The sequence below is a fragment of the Notothenia rossii genome (assembly GCF_949606895.1).
Source record: "Notothenia rossii genome assembly, chromosome: 2".
Taxonomy (NCBI): domain Eukaryota; kingdom Metazoa; phylum Chordata; class Actinopteri; order Perciformes; family Nototheniidae; genus Notothenia; species Notothenia rossii.
The window spans coordinates 77,147,191-77,159,313 of record NC_136904.1 but is presented as its reverse complement, the minus strand read 5'-3'; the positions used below and the strand labels follow the sequence as shown (position 1 = coordinate 77,159,313).

Below are 12,123 nucleotides of genomic sequence, written 5' to 3'. Positions count from 1 at the left end.
TTCTTTTATTCAAATGTTTTGGGAATTTCCTACAGAGTGAACAGTTTTCAGCCGCCATCTTGTTTGCGGTCCGAAGTGCTTTGAATATCCTGAGTGCAGCCACAGGCCCCCTGCCGCCATCTGTACAGCAGAACATCTTGGAAATTGTGCAGGACTCACTGAAGCTGATTGTCCAACCAGAGATGAGCATTGCCTCCTCACGTAACATCTCCCTGCTCATCCTCAAGAAAGCTGAGAGCCTCATCAAAACGATAATACCACAACCATTCGCTGAATATGTGCTTGCTGGAGTCGAATTAGTAACCACATATTTTGAGAGCATCTCCTCAGCCACTGGACCAAACAGCTTGAATCAGTTGTGAGTGGTGCTTTTGTTTTCCAAATACCTAAATAGACTAATGACCACATTTAAATAATGGTATGTAATGGAGTTGAAAAAGGCTTGACAGTTTGCACCCATCAACAAACATTGTTGTGTCAGGGAAACCAACATGTTCTATACACAATATTATCTGAAGTAAATTATTGATATATGCTACCATCACTCATTGAACACCCCGTTCTGCAGTCCAAGTTTGTTAACGTCTCATCATGCCAGTATAATTGAGAGTTATACCTTGCTGTAATTAATGAGCAATGTAATGCCTAAAGCAGCTACATCAATATATTTATATTGTGGGGGATCAAATGACAACGTGATGTGAAACATGTTGTCAGTAGTTAGTAACTGGCATATATTTATCACCTTACTGCAGTTTCCCTATAGAGCATTTAAGCCTGTTTTAGCATCTTTGAGCTCATGGATGTGAATTTAACAGAGATTGCTGACAGACAAACTTAACAACTAGCTTTTAAACATAGTGTAACATTTAGCAAATTAACTACACCTACCATTTGAAGATGCATCATTGAAAACAAACAAACATTGAGTGCATGCAGTCCTGAAATCCTTTGATAACACTTATGAGACATAGTGACCTTTTGGTGAAATGTTCAGTTTTGAAATATTGTTGCCCTTTGTTTCTTCAGAATTCTGGATGAGATGGAAGCAGTACAGAGCCTCCTGCCTCCAAACAGCACCGCCCAGCCCTACATCTCTGTCCTCATTAACATCACTCACTTCATCTTGGAGTCTGGCCAAGGCAAGTCAGCTTCCCTGTGTCATTGTAGGAGGACAGAATGTTGAATCCGGATGAACTCTCGTGGAGTGGAGGTCGCATTGTGGACTTCATTATTCAAGCTTTGAAGCCAGACAGCCTAGGAGCTGTGGATTAAAGTAGCAAAACGCTGTTCATGTCTGTTCTAAGAATATGACGCTTCACTCCAAGTCTTACATTTAAGGTATGTTTATTTGTCATTCAAATGTAGGTCCACACTGTAAAAGATATTTCTTGTGATTTCAGGCAACATGAGTCTCTGGGGATTTTTTGAGAGTGCATCATTAGAAAACATGCCCATCCTGTTTGGCCAGGTAAGACTTAAAACACTGTCACATCATTGTATGAGCAGTTAATTTGGTCTATTTGTTATTTCTTTTATTCAAATGTTTTGGGAATTTCCTACAGAGTGAACAGTTTTCAGCCGCCATCTTGTTTGCGGTCCGAAGTGCTTTGAATATCCTGAGTGCAGCAACAGGCCCCCTGCCGCCGTCTGTACAGCAGAACATCTTGGAAATTGTGCAGGATTCACTGAAGCTGATTGTCCAACCAGAGATGAGCATTGGCTCATCACGTAACATCTCCCTCCTCATCCTCAAGAAAGCTGAGAGCCTCATCAAAACGATAATACCACAACCATTCGCTGAATATGTGCTTGCTGGAGTCGAATTAGTAACCACATATTTTGAGAGCATCTCCTCAGCCACTGGACCAAACAGCTTGAATCAGTTGTGAGTGATGCTTTTGTTTTCCAAATACCTAAATAGACTAATGACCACATTTAAATAATGGTATGTAATGGAGTTGAAAAAGGCTTGACAGTTTGCACCCATCAACAAACATTGTTGTGTCAGGGAAACCAACATGTTCTATTCACAATACTATCTGAAGTAAATTATTGATATATGCTTCCATCACTCATTGAACACCCCGTTCTGCAGTCCAAGTTTGTTAACTTCTCATCATGCCAGTATAATTGAGAGTTATACCTTGCTGTAATTAATGAGCAATGTAATGCCTAAAGCAGCTACATCAATATATTTATGTTGAGGCGGATCAAATGACAACGTGATGTGAAACATGTTGTCAGTAGTTAGTAACTGGCATATATTTATCACCTTACTGCAGTTTCCCTATAGAGCATTTAAGCCTGTTTTAGCATCTTTGAGCTCATGGATGTGAATTTAACACATATAACTTTAAAGTTAAAGTTAATGTTAAGCGCAGCTGCTGTAGCAACCCACTCCACAATTCTTGTTGTCCAGTATAAAATGACTGACAGAAAAAGGTAACCACTACTGTTAAACATAGTGTAACATTTATCAGCTAAAAACTACATATTTCAACAAGGGGTTTTTGGAGACCAAAAACAGAGCTAAAAGAAGTGTGAATATTGGATTTTCATTCATCCGCTGAAGAGGTATACTAATTTGGCTAAATATTAGTCTGTCAAATGTGCAAGGGAGCATGTATTCGCAAACAAGCTTCCAACATCAAAGTAGTAATATGTCAATGTTGTGGTTTTATTTTTCCGAGGTCGCCCAACAGTCTGATTATTGTTGGTTGAATTATTTTACAATTTTGTTTCGGAAAAATACTTGGTTTAACAGGACATTTAGACAGCATTTCTTTATCTTTATTATAAGAGGTACAGTTTTGGTGCTTGGTATTCAAGGTTCTTTTAGAACTGTCTTACTAACTAGACCTGATTAATCCAAATGAATTGGATTCATCTTGCTTGTCAGAAAAATTCTCTTAGTGGATGATTAATATTAAAATGACTAACATCTATCGGTCTAGATATATAATTGAAAACAAACAAAGATGGAGTGCATGCAGTCCTGAAATCCTTTGATAACAGTTTATGAGACATAGTGACCTTTTGGTGAAATGTTCAGTTTTGAAATATTGTTGCCCTTTGTTTCTTCAGGATTCTGGATGAGATGGAAGCAGTACAGAGCCTCCTGCCTCCAAACTGCACCGCCCAGCCCTACATCTCTGTCCTCATTAACATCACTCACTTCATCTTGGAGTCTGGCCAAGGCAAGTCAGCTTCCCTGTGTCACTGTAGGAGGACAGAATGTTGAATCCTGATGAACTCTCATGGAGTGGAGGTCACATTGTGGACTTCATTATTCAAGCTTTGAAGCCAGACAGCCTAGGAGCTGTGGATTAAAGTAGCACAATGTTTTGATGTCTGTTCTAAGAATATGACGCTTCACTCCGAGTCTTAAATGGAAGATATGCTTATTTGACATTTAAATGTAGGTCCACATTGTCAAAGATATTTCTTGTGATTTCAGGCAACATGAGTCTCTGGGCAAGTTTTGAGAGTGCATCAGAAGAAAATGTGTCCATCAGCTTTGGTCAGGTAAGGCTTAAAACGCTGTCACATGGTTGTATGAGCAGTTCATTGTGTCTGTCTGTTTTTTCTCCTGATATTTAAGTGTTCTGGGAATGATCTGAATAACATATTACATAAAACAAATGCTGATTGGCATCTCAATTTCTCCTACTGAAAACATTGGCCAACACCTTCTTCCAAACTACAGGAACAAAAAGATAGATCATATCAATTATCAGTTATGTGTCCTCAATGTTGTCATGACATTTAAAGGATCAAAGAGCACATTTAAGTTTTGCATTGAATAACATAAAAGCAGTGGGTGAAAAATGCGACCTGTTTCCCTCCCTTCTTGTCCCCATTTTTCTGTGTTCAGCTGGGAAAACTCTTGAGCACGCTTTGGCCTCGTATCATGGGAGGCCAAGGGTTACATACGACGGCTCCATCTCTGGAGGGCTTTGTTCATCTTGCACCAGTCCTAGAAGAGGTGATGACTGGAAAAGCAGACAAGGAAACATGGGACAAGTACGTTTAATTGACACTTGTAATGGAAAAAAAACAAACAGCTAATTACGGGATGTTAGTTAGAAAGCTGGTTAATATTTAACCAAATGACTTGTATGTCTTTGTGAGATAATAATACGATTATTCAATAATACAAAAATGCAGTTTGGTTCCATCTGTGATTGCACTAAACCTGTGTGTTTTCACAGACTTGAAAAGCTACTAGAGTCCCTTCTGTCAACCCTCAAAGGAACAGAGCTGTGGGACGGCACCCCATCTGTTATCCCACAGTTTGAGAAAATCATAAGAAGCTTGGTGAACACTGTGCAGGCACAGAACGGTGAGTATACTACTGAACAGCAAGGCTGTTGTCTGACATTTGTATACCCAAGACAGGTATATCAGTTTATTGATCCAAATTAATAACTGTGACACAGCATGAAGTAAGAATATATACAATATTCAAACTGATGTCACCTTTTAGGTTTGATAATGGCTTGAAAAGCATTCCTTTTGCAGAATGGCACACCTTAAACATACATGAAATACCTGCTGAAAAGTACCTTGTGTACCATTTCATAAATAGGAAACATTTTCTTATCTAGCTTTTTTGTTTAGTCATCCTTGTTGGTCAATCCCTTTGTCTTTTCTTTCTCCCAGTGATGATACAAAGCCTTCAGATGCCTGTGGTTGCCCTGATGAGAGAAATTGCACAGTCTGCAAACTCCACTCATTTTAACTTGTCTGAGATCTCGCAAAGAATGCAGCCTGCCATTGAACACACGCTGGATCTAGCTGAGCAGGTTAGACTGCTTCTCCTTGGGAAGCTTTGGTGTCTTCACAGTCATTTGCTGGCATCTTTTGTGAACATGTTTCCGTGAGAGAGTCACGTGGGAGATACATTACCGTAACAATGCATACATTTTCATCCATTATTGCTTTTGACTATGCCTATCTCTCATCTTGAGGTTACACCTTATGTAATAATAGTTTCCACACACTTAACTGATGTACACACTTGGGGTTTGGGATTCTTTGTTTATTTTAAGAGAATTATTCTTAATACTTTTTGAAAGACAACATGCCGGTATATAAATAACATGTGGGTTGTCTTTCCCTGTTAGCGCTCAGCGTGTAGATGCAGCTGACAACTGGATGATGGCTGGCATTTGTTCCTTAGATTAGTTATGCTTCATTCAAAGGTTAAGAATGTTCCTCATTTAGTGACAAGGAGTCAATAGTAAGAATGCTTGCACCGACGACACTGATAGTAGTCCTTCTGATGTACAAAACGAAAAAACAGACAAGCAAAAACAACCTATTTGTTTGTCAGACATGCTTCCCCATACTGGAGCCTGAGCCATACATCTGCGAGCTATCTGCCTATTTGTACTGGTCACATATGTAACAGTATTAGTAAGAATGTTGGAATTAACAAACCAAAACACTTATTCATTATCTTACCGATAGTTAGATGAGAAAATAGGCCTACATATTTTTTCTTAAATACCATTATCATTTACAGCCTAATAAAGGATTATAAGGAAAAAACATATACAGGGGAGCAGAGCACTACTACAGGTTATTTTTATATTATTGTCTTGTGTAATTATAGGCTACTTCATACAATCTATCAGAGAGATCTGACATGGCAGAAACTATAGGTTACTTACGTAACCCCAGTTCTCAGAGTAACATGAAGTGAGATGTCTCACTATGGGATGCGCCTCATCGCGGAGCAAACAGAAGCATTAATCTCATTACGCCAATCCTGATTGGCTGGTGATCTTGACGTCAGCGTCAGGGAATCCACCCCCTATAAGTAGCTTGCGCTACGCCGCATGCGTCATTCAAAATAAGCACCTCTTCTCGCTTCACCATAGCAAGGAGGGCCGTCTGGTGAGACATCTCACTTCATGTTACTCTGAGAACTGGGGTTACGTAAGTAACCTATAGTTCTCATTCATAACACTCCGTTCGATGTCTCACTATGGGATATTGTAGCTCCCGAATTGCCAGACGAGCTTATCTCAAAAGTCACCAAGACCAACCAGAACTTAACAGTTAGAGCTCTAACTCAGCAGGGGGCCCAGCACTGCATGGGCCACACTGGGAGCAAAGACGTCTAATCTGTAAAAGCGGACAAAAGTGAGCGGCGAGGACCAGCTCGCTGCTGCACAAATGTCTTGGATGGAAACACCCTTGAACAAAGCCCAGGATGTAGCCAGACCACGAGTCGAATGAGCACGCAAACCCGAAGGTGCCTGCAGACCCTGACTCGTGTAAGCCAAAGCAATTGCCTCCACAATCCAGTGAGAGAGCCGTTGCTTAGTAACAGGCTTGCCCTTCTGAGGGTTAGCCCAGGACACAAAGAGTTGGTCATTATGACGAAACTCTTTTGATCTGTCCATATAAGTGCGTAAAGCACGGACTGGACATAGCAAATTCGGCTGCTGTTCCCCGGAGGGACACAGCGGCGGAGGAAATACCTCAATGTCAAAGGGGGTACATGAACCAACCACCTTAGGTATAAAGGCAGGGTTGGGCTTCAGCAACACTCTCGTTAACCCTCGGGCGAACTGAGTGCATGAAGGATGTACAGATAGCGCATGAATGTCACTGACTCGCTTGGCGGATGCCAGGGTCAGTAACAGCACTGTCTTGAGTGACAGGTGCTTCATGTCAGCTTCTTCCAGGGGTTCAAATGGGGCTCGAGTGAGCCCATCTAAAACCACTGTCAAGTCCCATAAGGGCACCAGTGACCTGGAAACAGGAAGGAGCCTGCAAGCTCCCTTCATAAAACGGCAGACCAGAGGATGCTGGCCAGCCGTCTTACCCTCAAAACCCACATGGCATGCAGCAATAGCAGCCAGGTAGACTTCGATCGTGGAGAAAGCTCTGTGTTGATCAATTAGGTCCTGTAGAAATGATAAAATCACTCCCACAGGGCATTGAAAAGAGGTGTGCCCTTTTTGAAGGCACCAGTCCTCAAACACCCTCCACTTACAGTCATAAAGAGACCTAGTGGAGGAAGCAGGAGGACCGGAGGCCAAATGTGCGCGAGCGCGTCCACGCCTAATGGTGCGTTTTGATCGCGCATTGAAAAGAAAAGCTGACAGTGAGCATTTTCTTTTGATGCGAACAGATCTACCGCGGCTCGGCCGTAACGCACCCACAGCTGGCTCACAATCATTGGATGTAGAGTCCAGTCTGCATATAGTGGTACACCTCTGGACAGCAGGTCTGCACCGAGGTTCATCACACCCGGTACGTGCGTCGCTCTCAGAGAGAGGAGACGGCCGCAGCTCCACAAGATCAGTTTGCGTGCCAGCATGTGTAACTGGAGAGAGCGCAAACCCCCTTGTCGGTTTATATACGATATTGTGGTCGTATTGTCCGTCCTCACAAGGACATGGTGTCCTCTGAGAAAAGGCAGAAAGCGTTTTAGGGTGAGGAACACCGCTAAAAGCTCCAGGTAATTTATGTGCGACCGCTGGAGGTCTCTGCTCCAGAGACCCCTCACCGGACGACCTTCGTAAATACCTCCCCAGCCTGTCAGACATGCGTCTGTGGTGACCACCTTCCGTGAAAGGACAGCACCCATAGGCACGCCCCGTACCAGAAAAGTCGGGTGCAGCCAGTGGCGCAGTGCCATTACGCATTTCACAGTAACCATCACTCTCCGTGCTCCATGACGCGCGGGGTTTAGTTTTAGAGCGGCTACCCAGCGCTGAAACTCCCTCATGTGTAACCGTCCCAGCCGTACAACCAGGATGGCTGACGCCATGAGCCCCAGTAACCGCAGGCATGATCTGAAAAGAACATGTTTGCGCAGCTGGAAATGAGCGAGGCAAGCTCTGAAAGCTTTCACTCTTTCCGCTGACAGGCGGGCTGGGCACCGAGTTCAGGTGTAAACCCAGGAAGAGTACAGTCTGTGCCGGGCACAACATGCTCTTTTCTGTGTTTATTATGAAACCCAGGTTGAGCAGGTGCTTTACGAGGACATTTGTCTGCGTAATAGTCTCCTGTTCCGACTGTGCGAGAAGCAGCCAGTCGTCTAGGTAGGTTGCCAGGCGAATACCCTGTTGTCTTAACGGGCTATCGCGGCTTCCGTACATCGTACAAACACTCTTGGACTGAGAGACAGACCGAAGGGAAGTACTCTGTATTCGTAACAGATCCCCTGAAATGCGAACCTCAGATATTTCCTGTGTGGGTAATATACTGGGATGTGGAAATACGCATCTTTCAGGTTGACTGATGTAAACCAGTCGTTTTGTCGCACGAGACGCAGCAGAGATGTGTGAGTGAGCATTCTGAATTTGTATCTTCTTAGATATTGTTCAGAGCCCTCAAATCTAGTATTGGCCGAATTCCGTTCCCTCCCCGTTTGGGAACGAGGAAATACTTGGAATAAAAGCCGCTCTGACTCTGCTCGGCGGGTATTATAGATATAGCCTCCTTTTCTAGAAGTGAGAGAATCTCTCTTTCTATAATGTGGGCTGACTCCCCTCGGGCCTGTGAATACAGAACGCCCGAGAAGCAAGGGGGGGTGACAGCGAATTGGAGTCTGTAACCCCGTGTAACTGTCTTGAACACCCAAGCAGACGTTGTGAGCATCTTCCACTGTTCGCTCCTTAGAGCCAGCGGAGATGTCACGTCTTTTGCCCTCTGAGTCTCTATTTGTTGTGTTATGGGGCCCTCTAGTGTCTGAACACGGTGGTACCCCGATTTGACAGTCCCCACCGACACTGCGCATGCGCGTGACGGAGGTGCCTTCACAACCCCAGCCGGCACTGCGCCTGCACGTGACGGTGGTAGCCTCACAGCCCCAGTCGTTACTGCGCATGCGCGTGGCGGCGGTGCCTTCACAGACCCGTTCATCATCCGCCTTTTGAGAGAGGCCGTAGCTGCTCTCAAAAGGGGAACAAATGTGGGGCTGTTTATTGGTTTTATTGTTTTCTCTTTCATTTTTCTGAGCTGCGCCCTCAGCCTGAGGCCTGGATGCGTCAGCGGAAAATGCTTTATCCGAGAAAACAGAGCAATATTGTGACATGTGTTTTGGTGCACTTGAGGATGGCTTTGAGGCATCTCTCGAGGCAGCGGGAACACATCTGGAGCTGGGGAACCTTCCAGCTCCGTCACCGAGGGAAGAAGAGGAGGCTGTCAGGCCGCCAGCTTCTTCTTCCTCGCCTGCTGGCCGAAATTCCGGGTTGGCTGCGCCTGGGCTGCAGCCGGAACCGGAGACTTTCTGGGCCAATTCGCCCTCGTCTCCTGCCTGGGCTGGGGACTCGGGGCGGGCCGTGACCTCTGCTGTTTCGGTACTTTAAACCGAGCAGCTGAGGTAGCTTGGGCGAGGGACTGCCGCTGTGAAGGCAGCGGCTGGACCCATCGAGGAAGACAGAGGTGGAGGGCCTCGTCTTCTTTCTTCTTGGACTCGCATCTCTTCTGCATAGAAGCGAGCGCAGATCCGAAAATCCCCTCGGGAACGATGGGCATGTCCAGCACATCCTCTCTTTCCCGGTTTTGGGAGGTTGGTGAGGTTGAGCCATCTAGCTCTTTCCTGCACCACCATAATTCCCATTGCCTTTCCCGTGGCCTGGACGGCGCAGCGTTGAACGCGGAGACAGATGTCCGTGATCGCGGCTATCTCGTCCAGTACTGCCGGTCCAGGATTACTCGATAGATCCTCGCAGAGCTCCGCTTGGTAAGCGGTTAGCAGCGAGGAAATGTTCAAAGCCCTGGCAGACAATGCTGCGGCTCTGTAGGACCGTTCAGTCATGGTTGACTGGAACCGGTCCGCTTTTGCCGGCAGCGTGGGGTTCCTGCTCGGTGTAGTCGCCATCCTCGGGAGGAGGTGAGCTGCCACCAGCGGTTCCATCGGCGGTATGCGGAGCAGGCCGAGCCTCTCCATACCGTCGCAGTCTAGGGGAGGAGGCACCCTGGATTGGGGCCTTGTTGCTGAAGGGCCGGTCTCTCCACGAGATCGACACCTCATCCAACATCTCCGGGAAGACCGGCAGGAGTTGCCTCTTTGTCCTCGTTGCTTGGGGCAAATTTTTTCCCTCGTAACGGGACCTGTAGGTCTCCTTGGCCATTTCGGGCCATGGGATGTCTAGGCTGGCTGCGGCACGCTGACACACGGCCTGCAGGTCTATACTCAGACAGGGCAAAGCTGGTGTGCTATCGCCCGGGAGAGCAGCCATCGCTCCCGGCTTTGCAGCCTGAGCTGATGACACGAAGACATCATCGTCTTGCTCATCAGAGTCGGACAGGAGGAATCCAGAGGTTTCATCCTCTTCGTCCTCCATGTAGTCCAACTCCGGGACATCATCCGCGGGCGAGACCATGGTGAGGTCCAGTTGGGAGCCCCAGCTTGACACAGCGCGGGGCTCCGCTCGCACGTCCCTCGCTGCCACCGAGTCCCAGCCTGACACGGCGCGGGACTCCGGTTCTGCAGCTGCCACTACTGATGAGCCCCAGACCGACACAGTGCGGGGCTCCATCTCTGTGGTGGACGCCCCCGTGTCCTGATTTCCGTCCGGTAAATCAGAGGACATGAGGGAGTCCTGACCCGACAAGCTAGCTTGGCGTGCTAGCCGTCGGCGGAGGCTCTTGATGGTGAAGCGGGCACAATGTCCGCACGAGCCGGGGTTGTCGATAGCCTCCTGGGCGTGTTCCAGCCCGAGACAGGACGAGCAGACCTGGTGTGAGTCTGTGCCTGATATCTTCAACCCGCAGCCACAGAGCCGAGCCTCCGAGTCCCTGACTCCTCTGGTGTGAGGGAGAGAAGCGTCCATCTCGGTCGCCGTGGTGACGGCGTGGAGAGGACCCGCTCGTAACAGGTACGTTGCTGAGAAAAAATACTTCCCCAACTGTCGTTAATCCGGAGAAAAAACGACGGTGTAGAATTTTATTCTCAAAGAATATTAACTGGTGTGTTAATACCCTTTTTATCTTCCCCTCCTCTGGTGTGAGAGAGAAAAAGAAAAAACGTCCTCGCTACCGTGGTGTCGGTAGTGAGGGAAGACAAGCTAGCAACACGTGTGTTGCTAGCTTGAAAAAATCAAAACCTTACCTTTATTCCCGAGGAGAAAACGGCGAGGTCGATTTGCAATACTAACTGGTGTGTTGGTATTAACAGTCTTCTTGCAGAAGTATATATAGAAGTAGCCGGCGAGCGCCCGTCGACCGAAGGTTAGCTTCGTAAATCAGTCTGTGGACCGTTAAGCTAGCTAGCTACTGATCTTTCTCGAGATGTGCTCTGAAGCGAGAAGAGGTGTTTGAATGACGCATGCGGCGTAGCGCAAGCTACTTATAGGGGGTGGATTCCCTGACGCTGACGTCAAGATCACCAGCCAATCAGGATTGGCGTAATGAGATTAATGCTTCTGTTTGCTCCGCGATGAGGCGCATCCCATAGTGAGACATCGAACGGAGTGTTATGAATGAGAACTCTATAGCTGATCCAGTGTTTGTTCCGATACATTGTGTATGCTCATACAGTACATACAGTACATACCTGGGTGTGTCTACTTGGTATGTTTGTGTGATATTAATTCCCTTTTATTTGCTACTGCGTAAACTGCATGAACATAGAGATAAAGGGAAGTCCCTTGTGCCTCTACCTTTTGTCTACCGGCTCTTTGTTCTACCTGCCTTTCAAACTGAACTAGTTTTCTGGGAACATTACAAATGAAACACAATAACGTGTTGAAATGTTCCCTCTAGGCTAATGGCACGTTGAAGTGCAGTGAAGTTCTCATAGCATGGGAGCCCGTAAGAGAGGCGGCAGGGCTGAGCCCCTCCACAATGTCTATGTGGTGTGACATCCACCTGCAGCCTGTTCTGGAGGCCTATGCTGAGGCCCAGACCGTCTACGCCCCCATGAACACGAGTGTGAGTACTGTAGCGGCATGGCAAATCAAACAGGACATACTAAAAACAACTCATTGGTTGAAGGCTATTAGAATTAAAATGTGTTTCTCAGATCATATTGAAATATTCAATATTCAAATATTCGTGTATCAAAAACATATTCTATTACAATTACTGGTTTTACCACTTGGTGGCAGTGTTGACGCACAGATAAAGCTGCCACATAACATTTCTGCTGCA

The 12,123-nt window shown here is 46.3% G+C and overlaps 1 protein-coding gene across 1 annotated transcript in view; it reads left to right on the top strand.

Annotated features, from left to right (window-relative positions):
- abca12 (ATP-binding cassette, sub-family A (ABC1), member 12) overlaps positions 1 to 12,123 on the top strand; it is a 90,282-nt gene that overhangs the window by 36,141 nt on the left and 42,018 nt on the right. The window contains exons 28-37 of the mRNA XM_079665762.1: positions 36 to 358; positions 1,030 to 1,142; positions 1,404 to 1,471; positions 1,566 to 1,888; positions 3,088 to 3,200; positions 3,461 to 3,528; positions 3,878 to 4,026; positions 4,215 to 4,345; positions 4,666 to 4,808; positions 11,737 to 11,904. Coding sequence (XP_079521888.1) covers positions 36 to 358; positions 1,030 to 1,142; positions 1,404 to 1,471; positions 1,566 to 1,888; positions 3,088 to 3,200; positions 3,461 to 3,528; positions 3,878 to 4,026; positions 4,215 to 4,345; positions 4,666 to 4,808; positions 11,737 to 11,904 — 1,599 coding nt within the window. The remainder of the gene's footprint in view (positions 1 to 35; positions 359 to 1,029; positions 1,143 to 1,403; positions 1,472 to 1,565; positions 1,889 to 3,087; positions 3,201 to 3,460; positions 3,529 to 3,877; positions 4,027 to 4,214; positions 4,346 to 4,665; positions 4,809 to 11,736; positions 11,905 to 12,123) is intronic.